The sequence below is a fragment of the Channa argus genome, chromosome 19, assembly GCF_033026475.1.
Source record: "Channa argus isolate prfri chromosome 19, Channa argus male v1.0, whole genome shotgun sequence".
NCBI lineage: Eukaryota > Metazoa > Chordata > Actinopteri > Anabantiformes > Channidae > Channa > Channa argus.
In genome coordinates, this window is record NC_090215.1 from 10,120,765 (window position 1) to 10,140,796 (window position 20,032).

The 20,032-nt window shown below is 38.3% G+C and overlaps 1 protein-coding gene across 3 annotated transcripts; it reads right to left on the reverse strand.

Annotated features, from left to right (window-relative positions):
• Positions 1-355: 355 nt before the first annotated feature.
• On the reverse strand, positions 356-15,159 carry slc51a (solute carrier family 51 member A). 3 transcript variants are annotated; one of them, XM_067486971.1, is made up of 8 exons: positions 14,962-15,159; positions 6,283-6,434; positions 6,092-6,165; positions 5,608-5,766; positions 3,861-3,972; positions 3,415-3,561; positions 1,827-1,932; positions 356-1,649 (listed from the first exon to the last, which is right to left on the reverse strand). In XM_067486971.1, exons 2-8 carry the CDS (start codon positions 6,388-6,390, stop codon positions 1,501-1,503), a joined length of 855 nt encoding a protein of 284 aa, XP_067343072.1. In that variant the 5' UTR covers positions 6,391-6,434; positions 14,962-15,159; the 3' UTR covers positions 356-1,500. The 3 variants fall into 3 exon arrangements, with proteins under 3 accessions (XP_067343072.1, XP_067343070.1, XP_067343071.1); XM_067486969.1 differs by lacking the exon at positions 14,962-15,159 and adding an exon at positions 14,670-14,948; XM_067486970.1 differs by lacking the exon at positions 14,962-15,159 and adding an exon at positions 9,746-11,597.
• Positions 15,160-20,032: the final 4,873 nt, after the last annotated feature.

The following is a 20,032-nucleotide window of genomic DNA, read 5'->3' on the forward strand; positions in this document are numbered from 1 at the left end:
TGCAATTTACCAATTATGCATTTGCATAAATGTAAACTAGTTTTTGTATTTACTGACATGTTTAGCTTAGACAGTATAACGGGGTGTGGGTGAAGAGGCAACAACTTGCGGGCAAAACATTGATTTCGTAAGGATGGGAAAATCTCCAAAGACAGGTCTCAACACTATACCCATGAAAAGCTCTTTATTATGAAAGATTTGATTTAAACTTCCGGTCTGTTTGAGCTGACTTTACATTTCTGGTACGTAGTTCAAAGTCTCGACTCAACCGCACTTGGCCTTGGCTGGTTGATGCACAGCGCGGATTGGCTTAAAACCCGGAAATTAGAAAAAACAACCCCATTGGATGAATGCGTGTCAATCAACAAGGTTTGTATTACCTTAATCATCTGCAGTCATTTACAGTAATACACACAATATAACATGTATGTACATTCAACAGGTTTACATTTATAAATCTGTGATGTGAATAATAATATAATTTAGAATGTATTTGAACATTTCCAAGCTTTTGGTATGTCTACCCTCTGTTACACTTGGGTGACGATAATAAGCTCCAATCACACAGTTTAAAAAATGAACTCCATAAAAAAAAATACACAAACCAATAATATCTATTCATAATTTGTATTCTTAAAATGCTTACATTGTACACAAGTATAAGAATGGCAGTAAAGGTGTAGTGTAGTAACATTTTATCATCATCTATAAGACATACAATATAAATAGCCTAGAATTCATATTGTTAGATTGCCATAGTTAGTCATAAGTGTATGCTACAATATCCGTTCAAATAAATGTTCCTGGAAAGGGCTATGCAATTCAATGCTACAAATCTGAAAATTCATTCAAATTATTCATTCCAACATTGTAACTGGAGTTTTTCAGTCAATACACAGCAAGTACTGTATGCTGAAAGTACTGAAGTGTGACATGTGTCAACCACCATGCCGCAAGTCAATATTTGAAAAATATATTTTTCAAATATTAATTATTAAAAGACTTTTTACTTGATTTTTAAACGAGTGGATCATTACACAAGCGCAATAAAATCTATTATTACTTTGTATAAATAAACCATTAACAACAATATGTATAAAAAATGCACAAATGTGTATGGACAATTGCGTTTTACAATTGTCCAAAAATTGTCCAAAAATTCATTTTTGTGTACTTTAATGCCCTTGTGGTTTCTGGTAGTTTCAAGTTTACAATTCACAATTGTTTGCAGGAGTATACCTAGGTAAATAAAAAAAGATTACAGCACTGTCTCATGTTCTGTAAAACAAAAAAGGCATAAAGAGGACTAAAGGCAGGAACAATTAATCAATAATCGTCCCCACTGGATAAAGCCTATGTGACCCGAGAGTTCCGTTAATCGACAGTCAGCTGTGTCTGTGACCCCTGAAGAACATCCACAAGAATAATACAATTCATATTTACTTATAGGATCTCTTGATCAATACATGCAAGAAAATAAAAATGACACACAGAAAACTCTCAGGCAGACTCTGGGAATACAACCACCTTGGTGTTTTCATTGTCGTCATGTTCTTCTTCAGGTAAAGGTTCATACTGTCGTCTATAGAGCAGGCGTGTTACCAGTGTGATGATGAACATTTCCAGGATCAACAGCTGCTGACTCATCACTGTGTGCAGACAGGAAAGGAAGTAGAATTGTTCAGTACTAAGGAATAATAACCAAGGAAACCTGAAAGATTGACTGCTAGATAACAAATGAATGTGTGGATTCACTGATTTATAACTTGTAGAATACATAATCACACAGATAATTGGCTCAAATGAATGAATGGATGTTGACTCACTGCATCCTCTAGCAAAAGAAGAGAATGGTGGAATACAGGCAATGGCTCCGTTCAAAGCCAAGGTGTGGATGATAACAGTTTGCAGCTGGCTCAGCATCAGGACCAACTACACAAACATACACATACATACACTTTTAACCATGAATAACACAGCACTGGAAATTATACTTTTTTTTATGTGTTTTTCTTGAGGGTTTCGGATGACTCAAATCCTCCCAGCCCCTGTGATTTCAAGTAGTGTAAAAAAACAGGGAATAGCAAGTGGAGCTACTAAAATCCAATTCCTATGGCTGGCGGCAAGCCTACCACTTTCACCTCTCGCATTGATCCAGGAGGTCCATGCTTTTTTCATATGCGTCCTCAATGCGACCTTTCCAGAGAACATTTAGTTTTATCACAATAAGTTTTTTTGTGGCCTCTGTCAGAGTGACAGTATCTGGTCGCTGTCATTGCGATGTGTGCCGGGTACTTAAGTTGCTTGTCCAGGTCAAACACCAGCTGTCAGTTTTGTTTAGCAGTTTTAAAATCGTTCCAATAAGAATTGAATGTTCAGAGGCCAGAATGTTTCACATCACACAAAGAGCATGGGAAGCTGTTAAACTTCTTGAACATTTCTCTATAACGTCTCCTCGTGTTGACTACACTATTCATAATTATTCATATTTCATTTTTTAAAATAAAATCCTAGACAATTTTGTCCTCTTTCACATACTGGGTCTAAAGAAACAGACAAACACATGTTATGCTATAAGCCTCAAAGTGACAGGACTAGGCAGTGTTTAACTGCAGGGCAGGAGACGTTCACAAGTGGGCTTTTTCTAAAACTTGCTCTAAATCATTTAGCGTTTCTGCTGCCTCTAATACTTTTGCATCACAACATTATGTCTTAGGCAACTGAAATTAAGGTTTTCGAATTAGAAGATCACCAAGGCTGCAGACAGACGTATTGGGAAAAAAAGAAAAGCACAAAATTGATGCCAGGAACTTAATGAGACAGGAGGTTTAAAGCTTCACAACATGTGTTAATCATTACTACAAAACACAAACAACTCGGCTCTTTTTCAGTACGTTCCTTCTCATTGCAGGGATTATTCTTCAACTATTGTCAGGACATCAGCTGAGGATTTCCCTTTATTTCAGCCAAAACATTTGAAGAACACCCCAATCCCTCAATGAGATTAAGCATGTTTAAGTCTACACTGTAAATCCAATTTAAACTCTGATTGTCAACTCTATATTTTGGATTATTCATCCCTTTCCTACATTTTCAACTCTCCATATTTCTTCCCCTGCTCTTTCAGACAGCAATATAATTTTACTTATATTGATGAGCCACAGCCACAGACTCTACAACTTTGAAGGTGTAGTTTTTTTGACCAATGATCTTTTTATCATAATAAAATACATTTTTTTGTCTCAACATAATGACAAAAATTATCTTGTTATCACAAGATAACAGTTTCTTATGCAATACGTCTGGCTGCATACTATTAAAAGCTAAACAAGTTTTTGTATTGGCACCATCTGTGCCCCATGCATTGTGTGTTAACTGCTGGGTGTGTGAATGTATTTTCGTCCTGAGGCGTACCTGGTACATGGCGTACTTAGGGACGATCTTGAGTGTCTGCAGCACAGTCTTCAGGTGAATGAACATTATTGAAACAGGCCACAGGGCTGTGATTGTTAAGACGCCAATAAATGAGCTGAGCCAAACAGCAGTTCCAGTCATGTTTATCTGAAATGTATTCACACACACACACACACACACACACACACACACAAATACAAGGTCAGTACAAGAAACAGAGAACACGTCTGACAAAGGGCCTGTACAGAGCATGGACTAGCGACTAAAAAAAGGCTTTATGTCTTTCTAACCACATAATCACCCAGGGACTTGATTATTTTATTATTGAGACACATCCTGCATTATTTCATTTAGTAAATTATACGAGTCCCACATTAGTAATGCTTTGATTCACCCTTATTTATATATGCACATAATAGGTATTTATTTACAAGACGACAACTTACTTGTGGAAATTCAAAGTTCCCATTGGTCCATAGAACAATAGAAAGAATTGTAAAGATGGTCTTCAGGAGGGCAAACTGGAAGGAGCCAAGTTTGAGCAGGAAGAGAGAGCGTCTGGAATAGGAACAGAGGAAATGATTTCAAAGAAGCTGCTGATGAGAAAAACATTTTGTTTTCTAAAAACATATTAAAAACTATTACATGACTGTTGTAAAAGCTTTGTCCTGTCTGTCCTGAATAAGTGGCACAGGATGTTGTGAACAATGCTGAGTGGCCTTGGGTACAACTTTATTGGATTTGGGATTGTCTATATTTGAATGGTCTTGCATGCTGAGGACAACAACTCTGAATATTCCCCTGGGGTTCATTATACAGTTGCATCTGAAAGTATACAGACTCCTTTACCTTTTTACACTTTATTGTCTTGCAGAGTAAATTGTATTTTGATACAACTGTAATTTTATCTCATCCATGCCTAAAGACACAGGTAAAGCAAGACAAAAACCTAAATCTCTAATTTTGCAATTAAACAGGCCAATCCTGTTTGTGGAAAGCTTGCACAGACTTGTGCAAAGAAGACAGCAAAATGAAGGGGTCTGAACACTTGAAAGTACATGAAGAAACTGTACATCTCTGGTTTGTGATTAAGTGCCAAGTAAGGAGAGCGCAATTGGTCGTGAAACCAAGATGTGGAAGCGTAAAAGGCCTGAGCTTGTCCTGGCTTGCATATTATCGTCATCATCAACCCCTTTGTGAGGAACAGACGGGTTTATGGAGAAGGACTTTTGGTCTCTTTTAGTGAGAATCATAGAATTAACCCCACCTGTTTGCTGTTCCCTTATACCTGTTGAAAGATTAATATATATGTGCTTCTAACAAAAATACACAACAACAACAAGTGTGAAAAAAAGCACTAGACTGCAGACATTACTGAAACTGGCTGGATCACTCAACTGTCACAAATAGTAAAAACCCATGTGCTGCAGCATGATCTGCCTGGTGTACAGCCCCTGACAGTCTGGAATGACCAAGGGTGTGTGCAACATGTACAGACCAGAGGGAAAAAAATCTAGTCTGAGTACAAAACTGTATGCACATGGGATCTCTGAGTTTACACAATCTTAGACAGATGCCAAAAACTCCATCAAAGCCACCCAACACTAGCCTGAGCCCTGATAGAACATGTGGTTGAAACTACAAGTTAAATTAGGATCTGTGCTTCATTACTTTGCAGGAAGTTTCAATCTCTACCTAATTGTTGCTGGGAATGCTCGATATAAAAGCAACAATGTAGCCTGCAAAAGAGAGAAGCATCTTCTCCTTTTAAATCCTTACGGTGCTGTGTTCATTGCAGCATTAAACACAGACAGGAATAGGTCAATATCTGTCGAATGCTCCTTCATTCAGTAGGTTGATACAACTCTCATATCTGCACAGTAGATTTGCAGCCAAGAAACAGAACCCAATGCAAACCACAAGTTGTCATGCTGACACTTTCCCTTTGTTTGGATAAAACAAACAAGATATAACATGTTAATGAATGAACTTCTGAGGTGCTGGTAAATTACAGTACACACTGTAGCACGCACCATCTACAGTAAGAAAACAAATGCTCTTCCAATCCGGTAAAAAAGTCATTGAGTTCAACAAAAGGATCAGGTTCTGCAAGTGTTTACCTGCTGTGCCCTCAAGCCAAGAAAAAGCTACTGATTTTAATAACTACAAAGTGTATATTACTGGAGTGTTTACCGTGTGATGGCCACAGAGGGCAGGCAGAGGCAGCAGCAGCAGCATGGGCCTGTGCTGATCTTCAGTTTATGTTTCCCTGCTCGCCTCAGGAATGCCTCATCACCACCCACCTCTTCCAGCATCATAATCAGGAACTTGAACACCACAATGGCAAAGTAGCTACAAGGAAATGGGAAAGATAATAAATATAAAATAAGGGATGTGGCACAGTGGCAGAAAATAAGGGATGTGGCACAGTAAGTGAGGGAGGCATAAAGAATGAGAGAAGCCTTATCAGAAGAAATGGTGTAGAGCTCAGAGAGAGGAAAACAGTGGAAGTACAAGTAGGAAAAAATCAGCAACAGCCCCACATATTACACAATTATATATTTTTATGTCTGTTTCCCTTATATTATTTTTCACTTTGGAACCGTGCGGGTGGAAACACACAAAGCATAGTTAGACTGGAGGTGAGTAAAAGAGAAGCAAAATAAAAAGGACTCACCAAGAAGAGAACATATCAGTAAACATGGTGGCTCTGGGAATCCACATCCCCAGACATGACATGGTGCCAATTATCTGAAAAGGGAATGAGAAGGAGTTAAAGTCCACGTGAAGATACAGTATCGTGCATTTTGCCATGGCACTGGAGACAAATGTCAATGCTGTCTCTATCAGCAGTGGGTTAAGTCTTACCGGCGCTGCCCCATTCACCCAGATGATTATGCTCTTCTTATTGCTGGGGACTTTCCTATAAATGTAAATGCATTCCTCTATATAGAGCAGCATGGACACTGCTGCCATGAAGGTGAGAATGGAGTACAGGATGATGCCAAAGACGTCCAAATCTGCAGGGAGAGAAGGGGAATTAAAATGAACGAGTTGGAAAAAGACGTTGAAATTTGATTGTGTAATTATGAAGATATTGGAGACTTTTGAAATGCTACAGTAGGGCTAGTTTTAAAAGATCTACATTTGGCCTCAAAGGACTCAAAGGTCATTCTCCAGAAAATAACTTTTCAGTATTGTTTATGAAACGACATCTGTAGAGCATTTAATGATGGACTTAAACCTTTGTGTGTTTCACACATAAATAAATGTAGATTTACACAGATGTTATCATCATCAGTTCTGAGTAATGTGCACAGTTTCTTATAAAACATTATATATTAAATAAATAAATAATATGAGATTTGACTATGCTATTATGGGCATAATGACTATAAATATGGTTATAAACCTTTGTCCAGCTAAATTATTAACTGGGAAATGATTGCAGCCTTTAAGGAATATAAAGAAATTAATAAGTTAAAAATTACAAGAACTTGTCGTGATCTGGACATTTCTACTTCCTGCCCAGGACTTTTATTCCTGCCCCTTTTACCTGCTTCCTGCCTCATGTTTTGTTAATCATTCTGATTGTTTTCACCTGGTCCCTGGTTTATTTATACCCAGCTTTCCCCACCTCCGCTGCCAGATCTTCTATCTAACTCCTGTACAGTGCACCTTGCTCCCCGGTTCGCCTGACATCTGGTTTTTGGATTCCTGACTCTTGTTTTTGAACTCTGTTGCCTGTACCCTGCCTGAGGTTTGGTTTGTTCTGTTTTTTGATTCAGTTTAGTTACCTGGGTCATTTATCCTCGTGTTTAAATGTTTTCTACCTGTTGTTTGTTTGTGTGGGTGGCTAATTTATGTTAACCCTTCAGCTTTTGATTAATAAACCGTTTATCTGTTAACTCCCTCAAAATAAACAAAATAAAAAATGTATTTTATTCTGAAAATATTAAGGATACGCTGTAAACCCTCTAACTTTAGCATTGATTAAACCACAGAGCGTTTTCTTCACATTTACATTCATGGACATTTCACATCATTGAAATGTTTGTCCATTTACATGTGAGTCTTTAAAAAAATTACTAACAATCAAAGGAGGGGAGGGTTATCGTTGGTATAACATAAAATAGCTCAACTTCTGTTTTTCAATACTTGAAGGGTTTAATTATTCTAAAGGCAGCTATAAATTGCTGCTGCATTTTGACATGATTATGCACAGAGCAGTGCAACCTAGCAGTTTAATTCCTGGAAACACATCAGGTGACCTGTTGTCATGAGTAATTTACTCATATGTCTCAGACAAAGTAAAGTAGGTGATGACAAAGATGAAGTTAAGTATAAAATAAAGGGATAATAAGTGGGAGGAAAGGCTGGGTGGGCACCATGTTGCCTGTAATCCACTGGCTGTGTGTGACTTATATCTCTGGTTTCCACAGTCATTAGCAGTAATCAGCACACAAAAACATGAACATTTAAAATAAAATAAAAAACAAATCCCCCCCTGTTGCATTGTTAGCTTTATCTTCTGTGAGAGGCCGAGTTCATACTGAACACAATGGAACACAGACTAGTAACTGAGACTGACTTTAATCACAAGTCACAGTTTGCAGACCAGTAGGAGATGAGGCAAAATGTATGTTCAAGTGTTACTGGGCCATGTTTAGCTCTTGACTTCAGATTTAGTTAGATGCAAAAACACTTCAGATACAAAACTCTGTCATTCATTCATGCCACAATTACCATATGAATGAGATTTGAATTCATTTGTTTGAGAGGTAAAGACTCAAAATAAGGATAATAAAAATAAATGTACATTTGTGGTAAATAGCTTTGTAAAAATGTCCAAAATAAATATTATACATGTGCTAAATCACTAAAAGGCACAAAAGTAATACCCAAAGTATTACAAGATATTAAGCTCATTTATTGAAATCACAGGGTCTTTAAATGTCTGTGGGACATTTGATTTATTTATATTTCATTCCGTCCAAAAATATTTACATTTTCCAGTGTTTCTTATGCTTTGGGGGTTTGAATCCAGCCACCACTGTTTATGCATCTAATACCTATGTGTTTTTGGGTGCTGTGACATCTTACAATCACCCAAAGGTATATATGACTATCTTGTAAGAGTTGATTATCAGCAAAAAAGAAAATGGATAAACTCTAACCTAGAGGTCAAGACGAATTCTTTACATGCATCCCTTCAATTTTATGTGTGTGTGTCAATGTAATCTATGCTGAGTGGGACATATAGCAGTTGAAAAATATATGTATGATTGCTGACTACTGGAAATAGTAACAGGAACCACGTTTCTTAAATGACATAGATACTTGACATTTATGCAGGCTTATGCTATTTGTGGTATTTACTGCTTGACATTTACACTACTATATCTTCAATAATTTAACATGTGCATATATTTTGGCATGGAGCATGTATTAATGTCACCATACGAACACATTGCTGCATATATTAAGCAATCATTCACATCCAAATGGAGAGAAACTGTCTTGAAATGGACTTTGAGTAAAAGATTTTAAAAAGGTGCTTTATACACATGATTGGCCATGTAGAGAATAATTTGTAATCTTCATTTAGACTTCAATGGGAAAAAACGTGTAGATTGGTCATAAGTATAGACACAAAGTCAAAACAAAAAAGTGCAATAATCAAAAACAAAATTCAAGTGTTTCTACTATAAGCCTGAGGAGTGTCATAAGAACTGAAATGTAAAATGAAATTAATCGTCCAGCATGTCAGTAACTGGAGTACTAAATGCAACGTTACGATAATAAAAGTGCCACCGTTGTGAAATAGATTACTTGATTAATTTGTTGAAAGGTCACAACCAGCACCTGAGAACTGAGTCCTATCATAAAACAGCTTAAGTTTGACTGTTTATATGGAGAATGTATACTGCATATGTTGCTTTACTCATTGGGATCGGTTGACGCATAGATGGTTCATAGAGCTTCTCAAAGAAAATGCTTTGTCTTCTTGAGCAACATTTTTATTCTTACACAACAGAAAACGTTGCGACCACTACAACCAAAGAAGTGCCCAAAGTGGGACCAGAGACATTCCCAGAACCACATCAGGTCCCAGTTGATAACAACCATATGTTTATTTTCTCTTTCTTATTGTTACCACAGCTCTATACTGTAGACAATCATGCAAATAAAAATTAAAATACAATAAAATCACCTTAACTGCAAATTAGGCTGAATGACTACAACGACTCTCTGAAGAGTCTCATCGTCAAAACTAGTACATTTAGGAAGTCCTGTATGTGTTGTCTGGTGCCGGAGCCATTCTACTTACTGAGGATGATGTCGATGGCAAGAGGAGGTGGAGACTTACAGCTCGGGTGAGCGGTTTGGTTAGATCCATTCATGCTGGCTGCTGTCTTCGGATTTACCCTAATGCAATTTACAGTCTTATTCCCGTTTATATCCACAGGCGCTCGGTGCGTAAAATCCAGGAGCTGCGCAAAAAGTCCAGAGGAGCGTCTTCAAACTTCAGTTTGATATCTGCCTCCCTCGGTCGCCTCCAAAGATTTATAATCCCCGGACCCGCCTCCCTTGATTACCAGATTACCTTAAATGTCTCCTAACTTCCGTCTAATTTTCGTGCCGATTAAATGAAAGGAAAAGGTGTGAAAAGAGAAACGAGACGTCCTTTCCTTTGACCCGTGATCGGAAGCAAAGCGCTGGCTCGGCTGGACCAGATGTGAGGCTGCAGCTGTAAATACTGCCAAGATTTCATGATGTCCAGCATGATTAAGGACAAAACTTCACTCAGTTGAGTGTATTACTTTATTGTCTGCTGGTAACGGCAGAGACATTTAATCTTGTCAGATGTAAATTTAATTAGGGAAAACTCTATTTTGTGCCCCTTGGCTTAATTTGAATCTTTTAACATCACAGAGGAGTGATAAATAAAAAATAAATAAATAAATAAATAATCACTCATGCAAAACTGGCTAATGCGTGAATAGCAGTGATCTCCACTAGTATTTAGATGGCGTGTATAATCCAGTGACAGAAGAACCGCAAAAGTGTTGATAAGATGGTAAGAAAATGTACAATTGCTGGCAGTTACATCCAAATATAATCAAATATTGACTGAACAGGTAAATATAAAGGAGTTTATTTCTATCTGGATTTACTTACTAAACAGAAATTTGAAACATTAAACAAGATTAACAGCCTGCAGCCAAGCAAGAAGCGCCCAAAGGGAGTACTGTACTTACCTTTCCTCCTAATTTAGATGTTGCTCTACCTCGAGCTTTTTTGTATTTGTTAGCAAATAAGGGACAATGCAGAAATGTTTTGGGGCTGTTTTATTTCTATAATAAGTGTCAGACTAGCTGTGTGAGGTAGATAATCTCTTTTCCGCTTGTGCCAGTTTGACAAAACCCTTAGATTTGTAAAAGGTTTTTTTTTTGTTTTTTTTAGTGCACACACACAAAAGCATTTTGTGTGGCTCATTAATAATGCAGCAAATGGCTGATCAGCTGTTGCATGGTCAGGCGTGGTCTATTCCTTTGTTTACTCAATGACTAATCAAGTAGATTAAAGGCCTGGAGTGTAAATTTGCATTTGATAGCTGATTAACGGGACTCACAACATGAGGTCTAAAGAGGTTTGTATGCATGAGGACATTAGAAGAAGAACCTTTTCACATCATCTAGCCAAGTCAAGAAGACTCTCGATGAGGCGGGTGTGTCATTGTCAAAGTACAGTCAAGAGATGGCTTTATCAATGCAAATACAGAGGGGTTCATAACAAGGTGCAAACTACCAGTAGCCGTTGACATCAAAAAGCCGGCCCAATTCTGGGAAAAAATTCTTTAGGCTGATGAAACCAAGATCAACTACCACCAGACTGACAAGTAGAGAAAAGGATGAAGAAGCAAAGAACAGCTCATGATGCAAAGCATTAGCACATCATCTGTAAAACATGGTGGAGACAGTGTCATGGTATGGGCATGTATGGTCGCCCATGGAACTAGGTAACTGCTGTTTATTGATTGAGTACAGCTATACAGCTATACTCTCTGCTCGGTTTCTGCTAAATGCTGCAAAACTGGTAAGTCAGCACTTTCATCCTGCATAGGACCAGAAACCTACAGTGAAAAATACCCACAAATTTCTCAAGGCAAAGAACGGGGATGTTCTTCACTACCTTAATCAGTCATCTAATCTTAACCCAACACAGAAGCTTTTTCCTGAAGAAAAGACTGAAAGCAGAAAGACACACAAACAAAGTCCCTGAACTAAAACTGAAAGTCTCGAACTTTACTCACATTCTGACTGTTTCATTTCAAATGCATCCGTTATGTGTCATGTGTACGCTGCCAGGAAATGTACAATTGTTCCATTATTCATGAACCTGATGGTGTAACTTTCAGTAATCAACCAAACAAAAAAGTAATAAATAATTCTTGTTCTACCAATCATCACACACTTGCTGTTGTGTTCAGCAAGTCGTCCCACACTTTCTGTCATTCGGCCAATAATAATCATAATGTGGGATGTCAGCGGCAAACAGGTTGTTTATTAGTTCACTGCATTCAATTCAAACATTATTTCAGTAAAATATATGTGTGAAACTAAAGACATGTAAGACTGATCTAGGAAACATATAATTGTACTGGACATTCCTATCTTAGTTATATCAAATTGTAAATTAGCGTAATAGTTGCAAAAAAGCTGGCAGATGGCTACTGGTTCCCCAAGTGCTAGGAGTGGTTTTGTTTCATTTATTTCTCCTAATATATACAACAATATCTGTGATCATAAACATCTGCATATATTTTAGCCTGGAACATGTTTTACAGTTTTTTTCTGCTGGCTGAGAAGTATTGCTCAAGGAAATACTTTTTCGAAACTTTTCACAGTCTGCATTACAAACTTGTATCTTATCTAAATAGTTCATCTCACCTCCAAAAGTCTCTCAGCAAAAAAGAAAAACAAAAAAAATAAAACACATGATTGGAGAGGGCACACAATGACATGTTTGTTCCTCCCTGGTCTGGCATCCACCTCCATTACCATCTAAAATCAAGTAAATCCATAGTTTTAGTTTTCTGTTTGGTTATTGAACAGACATCTTACCTGGACATATTGATAACATTGATTGTTCTTTCACATATTCTCTACTTCTTTCAAATTGTACTGGGTAAAACTGCCTCACATTGTTTTTAATACTTTTCAAAGACTCTGGCAACTGTTGTTGGTCTGACCATGCTCAAATTTGCAAAAGTAACATTGTCTGCCAGTTCTCTGTCCCGACTTTCTCTCAGTGTTATGGTATTGTTTGCAATGACCAGATCACCTAAAACAAATTGGCCTGTCCCTCCTGTAGGAGGCAACCTTTGAATCCTACATACAGTAATATAAAACACAAAACTATCAATGTATTTCAAAATTGTCAGTAGATGAAAAATATGAACATAGTGTGCTGTAAAATATAGTTGAAGTACAATCAATATTGATGTAACTGTTGCAGGCTCCAAGATCGGCTGCACCAAACCACCCTCTCTCAATGGTTCACCGCATGGTTAATAATTGGGGACCTTGTCTCATCAGAGACCACAGCTCTTGGTCTTCCTCTCCTTCCTCTCCTCCCTCTCCGTGCCAATGTCTGGAGCTGATGTCTGGAGTCTTTAAATATTTGTGTTATTATTTTCTAAAGATTTATATGTGGCTGCAGCAAAAATGCACATATTTGCCCCCTATCATCGTGTTTTGATCGCATTTTTAACTGTTTTGAAGTATGTTAGCATTTGAAAAACGTTCTACAAGGGAAACTGTCTTGAGGTCTATTTTGAGTTGTGCAATAGTGTCTGCAGTAGTGGCAGTACTGTAAACATGAAACTAGACATATAGTCTTACAAGGGAAGCACTTCAATGTTTAGTGAATTGCTAAAACACAAAAATATAACATTATATAGTTTAGCAACTAAATTGTTCATAATTGTTTTGTTATCTGATTAACAAATCATTTAATGTGTTGTGTATAAGTGTAAAATGCAGAACTTACACTGTGAAATACAGTACAACACTTTAACAATGTAAAGTTGTCAGCAAAAGTGATCTATAATTTGTTACACTGCATGAAGTGTTTAAGGAGCAGCTAAATGTAGTGTTGAGGGTAACATGTTGTGTAAAGGGTAATAAATATTACTTTTTATTGTAATGCATAGTATATTGCCTTCCTTCAGCTGAGGTAGCTGCTGTCTGTTTTTTGTGTATAAATGAAACTGGTTTAGCTTCAGGCTCTGTCAGTAGGAAAACATGGGTTTTACAAGCACAGTGTGTGAGAGCTCTGGACAGGATTACACTGTTGAGCTTCCACGAAGACACAAGCAATTTCTTAGAGACGTGATATTTGGTAGTTATTCGGGCAACTGGGGCTTAACAATGTTACTTTGAAGTTCAATACCCCCATGTTTCCACAGACCTGTCATCTGAAGTGACATCTGCTGACTGACAACTTGATCGACTCATGACTACTGTTTTTCAACACATTTAGGTCTGGAAACTAGAATATACATATGACTTGATTTGTGACTTATAGCAGGGATTTGAACTGACTTTCTTGACTCTCGTTACAGTGACTTGGGCCCTGTTTTCAAGGCTATTTTAAGATTATGACTTGAGACTTACTCCCACCTCTTAAAGTGGAGACTGAACTCTGGTTTCCTCCCACAGTTTAATTGGTGAGTCTAAATTGCCTGTAGGCTTGTGTCAGTCAGTGTGCTTCTCTCTGTGTTGGCCCTGAGATAGACTGGTGACCCGTACTGGGTGTAGTCCACCTCCTGCCCAATAACAGCTGGGAATAAGCTCTAGGTCCGCTGTGACCCAAACACCATAAGCAGTTACAGATGATGGTTACGGGTGGGTCTGTCTGCTTGTGCAACTTCTCTAGAATTTTAAGATAACTGGAGCCACAGCATTTCCAAAGACCTCAAAGTGGGAGCCAAGGAATTCCAGCAACCACATAATTTTCCAATTAATAATGAACAATTTAAGCTTCCATTTCTTACTGTTGCCAAAGCTCTACAGTTCAGCAGACAATAAGGAAAATAGTAAATCAAATCAAATAAAATCACCTTAACTGTAACTTAGGCTGAATAACTCCAACGACTCTCTGAAGAGTCTCATCATTCTCTTTAGGTCAAGCTAAAACATTTAGGAAGTCCTGTATGTGATGCGTGGAACCAAAGCCAGTCTACTCACTGAGGATGACATGGATGGCGAGAGGAGGTTGAGACACGCAGCTCGGGTCAATAGTTAAATCGGATCCATTAATCATGGCTGCGGGCTTCTGTCGTCGGATTTACCCCAATGCAACTTACAGTTATGTCTTTGTCCTGCGTATGTTAACAAGCGCTCGGTGCGTAAAAGCTGTTCCTAAAGTACTAACTTCCAACTTATCTCAGGTTGATATGCACCTCCCTGGGTCTCCCCCAAACACTTGTAATCGATGGATCCGCCTCCTTCTTTCACTGTCACTGGACACTGTCGTTACCTTAAATGTCTCCACGGTTTCCTAACTTTGGTCGCATCTTTGGATGGAAGAGATGAAATGAAAAGGTGCGAAACAAACTTCGAACAACTTCGAACCATCACATGCAGCGACGAGCTGGCTGGATTCACAGATGATTCAAAGAGACATATAATCTTATTATATGTCGATGCCCGTAACATCAAAGAGCAGTTGGAGCTTAAAAGCATTATTACCTATGAGTGTGGGAGTGTGTAAAACTAGAGCATGCGGACAATGCAGCCACTCACATCACATGTCCCCCCCATTCCCATAGCAACGTGTGCAGGGGGAACGTCATGTGAGGCATGTGCTGCAAATCTTTTGTGCCCCTTGGCTCCATTTGAATAACTTTCCATCATTCCGAGAAGCCTGTATAGTGATTCAAAGTACTACTAATGTAAAGTTGAATTTCTTGAGTACTGCTCAGATTTGCTTATCCAAGAAACATCTGATTTCATTGGACAATGTTTATATCTTAGCTGTTTTTGTCCCCTCCAAAAGTATCTGAATTGCAAGTATAAGTCAGCTGTGTTTGCTGTACATTGAACACATTTGGATTTAAGATGAAAAGATGATTGTGAGATGCGATTTCAGATTTTTTTTTTTTTGTTGTTATTTTGATATATTACACACAAAAACACAACAAAACAAGTTCTGCAACAGATCACCCAAGTTCCAACTGAGTAAAAGTGTCAAACATTACAAATACTGACCACAGCAGATCATGTCTTGTATATTACAGGAGAATCAGATGAGAACAGTTTGAACTGTTTTGTTGTACCAGCAATTGCGTGGCTAACTTTTTATTTTATAAAAAGTTATAAAAAGATCACGCTGAGGAAATTCATGTGAATGGTGTATCTGAGTTTTAGCATGTTATAAAAGAAAAAGGAAGCAGACCAAAGACCTGCATGCTGAAAAAAGTGGGGTTTTTTGATAAGGGCAGACCATGGGGCAGACACAAAGCTAAAACGGACACATTGTTTCATGCCCATAGTCTCTCTAACATTTTTGTGGACTGTAGGAAGAACCTTGATTTTTTTCCATCTGTCAACATCCAGGCCATTGATTTTTGTGGTGAGGGTGTCATTTACTCTTTTGCACATTTTCCTGAATCCCTCCTGTAAACAAATGTTTGTGACATGACTAGTTGTCAGATCGGCATATGGCAGGACAGACAGTTCTATCCTGATCTGTCCTGACCTGTCCGGTACATGTATGCTCTTGCCAAAGTGTAGTAGCAAGGAATCTAACAAAGGGTGTACATTTAACTGGCTAGAAAAATGAGGTACATCACAACTTAATATAAAGCAATGACACAGTATAAAGGTCAACAAGAAGAACAACAGCTTCTACACAAGCAAAATTAAGACTTTTAATTGTTCAAATCTTGACAGAATGTTTTTATGTCTCTGTGTGGTCATGTGTATATGATCTGTCTATTGACCTTTAAGCTTACAGACAAAACGTAACACTTTTTAAAAAAGTGAAACACACTTTCACAAACAAAAAAGAGGCACAGTACACGCTATGCACTTTAGAGGGTCGAGATGAAACAACCTTTAACACCAATTTGGCACCACTATTGGGTTTTGGGGGTAGTAGATAGTAAGGAAACATTACCCAGTTGGAGCAGATTATTTACAGTAAATAAAATGCTCAGCACAACACACTCCCAGAACAGCAGCTTCACCAGAGATCACCTACAGTACAGACAAGTAAAGTAACCCTCTAGGCCTGCAGTTGCACTGGTTGCATATTTGTTGCTTTGCTTTTGCTTTAATTTTCCATGTTTTTTCACAGCCTATGACCACGTAGGCTATGTAGTTTGTTTTTGGTTTAGATAATGAAAAGATGGATGAATCAGATGTTTGGCTGTAATTTACTTATTAAGAAATTCCTTAATTCAGCTCATCATTCAGCTTATTTCATTATTACAGTGTCTGTTAGTAGAGAGCTTAAGATGTTGAGGTTCTCTTTGGGAGTGACGAGGACAGACAGGATCAGGAAATGTGTACATCAGAGGGACAGCTCATGTTAGATGTTTGGGAGATAGCTGAAGGGACAAGCCCAAAGCCATTGATCTGGTCTGTTAGTAGAGAAACTGCCTACTTCTGCTACTTGTGAGAAAAGGGTGCAAACATGTTAATTTTGTCCAAGAAAACTATAAAGCAAGCACCCATGGTTGCTCTGGGCCTACTGAAAGCATCAGGTGGCCTTTATGTTTTTTTGCCCCTGTCCTTCACACTGCGTCCACCTGAGTCCACCACTGCTTCCAGAGCCAATGACCTCAGGGTCATTTTTTCAGGGAGAGTAAATAGTGACTTGTCAGAAACCAAACATGTCTAAACTTTGCAAGGCCAAAGTACCCCCAGTTTCACAGAAGATCATTAACGAGGGGTTTTAGATACTGATATCAATTTCTACAAACCCAGCACACAGTGTAATTTGGCAGAAAATCAAAGTTTAAAAATAAAAAATGAATGATGAGCTCAGGTTTGTTTTGGGACATGCATATTGATATCATGGCTGCATCCAAGTGAACTTTTATCTGTGTGTTGCACAGCTGATCGGACAACCAAAAACATTACATGGACTCTTTAGGGGGGAATTTCCATAGTGCAGGCCAGTCATGACAAATCATTTTCGGAGTCTAAGGAGTGCCTCAACTTTGGCAAAATGAACACGAAAATTGCTCAGACTTGATTCAAGTGATTCATATAAACTCGTGCATCATACATTGCATTTCCAAAACACAAGTAAAACATAGGGTATCTTTACCAACTGTAGCAGCTACGTAATGTATTCCTCACAATTCCGGCTATACATGCGTCACTGTGGACATGTGTTTCAGGTTACATTAACTTGTGTCCCTGTTTTAATGCCCCTCGGCCATATTAGTCATTCCTTAAATGTGCCTGCACAAGCAGAATCAAGGATAGAGATTTAATCTCAGAGCAAAAGAAAACAAATGTGTTGAAGTTTGTAAGCTCTGGACGTCCTCGTTTGCCCGAAAGGAGAAGCAGATAAGATAAAACAACATACAACGTGAAAGGGACAGAAAATGTGTTTAAAAGTAAACGAAAGGATTCACTAAAATCAGAGAAAGTTAGTTCTTATGAGAGCTAACAGAGTGAGATACAGTCCCCTCCAAAAGTACTGAACCAAAAAAAAAACTATTTGTTTTTCTTGTACGCTGAAGTATTTGGGTTTGGGATGCTAAGTGCCACATTAAAGCTAGAAGTTTCCAGTTTAAATCTACCAGCTGGCAGTGGCCTTTCTGTATGGAGTTGGAATGTTCTCCCTGTGCTGGTCAAGGTTTCCTCCGAGTACTATGGTGACGGCAGCAGCAACTCTACACTCAGTTTCCTCACATTGTGTTTTTGCAGCATGGCTGTGGCAGTAATACATGTTCAGCATTTCGGGGGTGTGGTTCCAAAAGCTTATCTCAAGGGACTGTGACATTCTAGTATTGGGTGCTAGATTTTGCCAACAATTCTTATGTTGCTCAAAATGAGAAATATTACGTGACATAGTGAATTGAGGTCATATTGTAAAGATTTACATTTAATAAATGTAAATTAACTTTGCCCAGATACTTAGTAAACAGAAAATAATTTTTAGTCTGGATATTATGTACAGTATATATAGCGTTTTTTTCAGGTAAATGACTTTATTTTTAATCAATATAGGTTTTCATACCTTGTTCGGTGAAATTTGATCTACAAAATGGGTTCTGCAAAATGAGTTTGAAAAATGCGTTTGTGGAATTGCGAAACGTGGAATTCAATAATTGTTTATCGCTCGTCATACAACCACATCTGGAGCGGATAACTGTTGGACCACCGGCTACGAGTAAGATTTACAATCATTAAGAAACCTTCTCTGAACAGACTAAACCCGTGGATAAACCATTCAGTGAGTAATGGATGGAGAAATTGATCCAGTTATAGTGGGAAAACAACAGGCAAAGCCAAGTCTTAAGGCCACGGAGAATGCTTTGCAAAGTCTGAGAGATGCAAGAAAGGTCAAGTCAGACCAGCTGTCGGAAAAAAAAGAACAAGACACTTTGTATAATGGATGATGATGGCTAAGTGGAGCTGGTAGAAACCAATATGATGACAGAGTTCAACCAACTGTTTGGTGAGTTTGAGTCAGGGGCAAGTTTATTCCGAACATTTTGTGATGATGTTGCCCATTGGATAAAAGAGGCACATCAGCGCTTCGAGGAAGCAAATAAGGCAAATGAGGATGATAAGATCCAGGAAATCCAAGACAAGTTCTGAGCACACTGTACCATCTTCAGCTTCATCAGTACGCCTTAAGGTTGAACTAGAAAGGGCAGCTTTATTAAAGCTTTAAAGCAAAAACATGCTCTAGAGGAACAAGAACCTAAGCTTAGGGTAGAAAAGGAAAAGAATTAGGGCAGAAGAGGAGACCATTAAGAGCTAAGAAAGAACAATTGGTAAACAAATGAATGCTGCTCTTGCTGCTGCTACTGCTCAACTTGAGATCTTGCAGAAATGTGAAGGCTCTAAGATGTCAAGTGGCTCAAACAGCCGCAGGAACAATTTCAAATCAAAACAGATACAGAAAACAAATCCAAGGGATAACGTACTAGTCACTGCTGTTACCAATGCTGCTGAACAATGTAAGGAAGCAGACAATGACCTTCCTCAAAATGTTCCCAACTTTAGTGGAAATCCTCTGGACTATAGACTCTTCATCAGAGCATTTGAACACGGGGTGGAGAGTAAAAGAGTTTCTCAGGAATCCCTCATTTTGAATGTATCATATTGCCTTCATGAATGATACGATCACCAAGGGATATGCAGTGAACGTTCCAGATAAGGACCTTGGCTGCAGTGATGGAAAGGTTTGGTACATTACTCATCACGGGGTGTATCAACCAAAAAGGCATAAGCTTTGTGTGGTGTTCAGGCACCGTTTGACTGTGGTGCTTCTTATCAGGGAACCTCATTAAATGAACAGCTCCTTCAAGGACCAAATCTTACTAGTGCAATGATTGGTGCTCTGACTAGGTTTCTTCAGG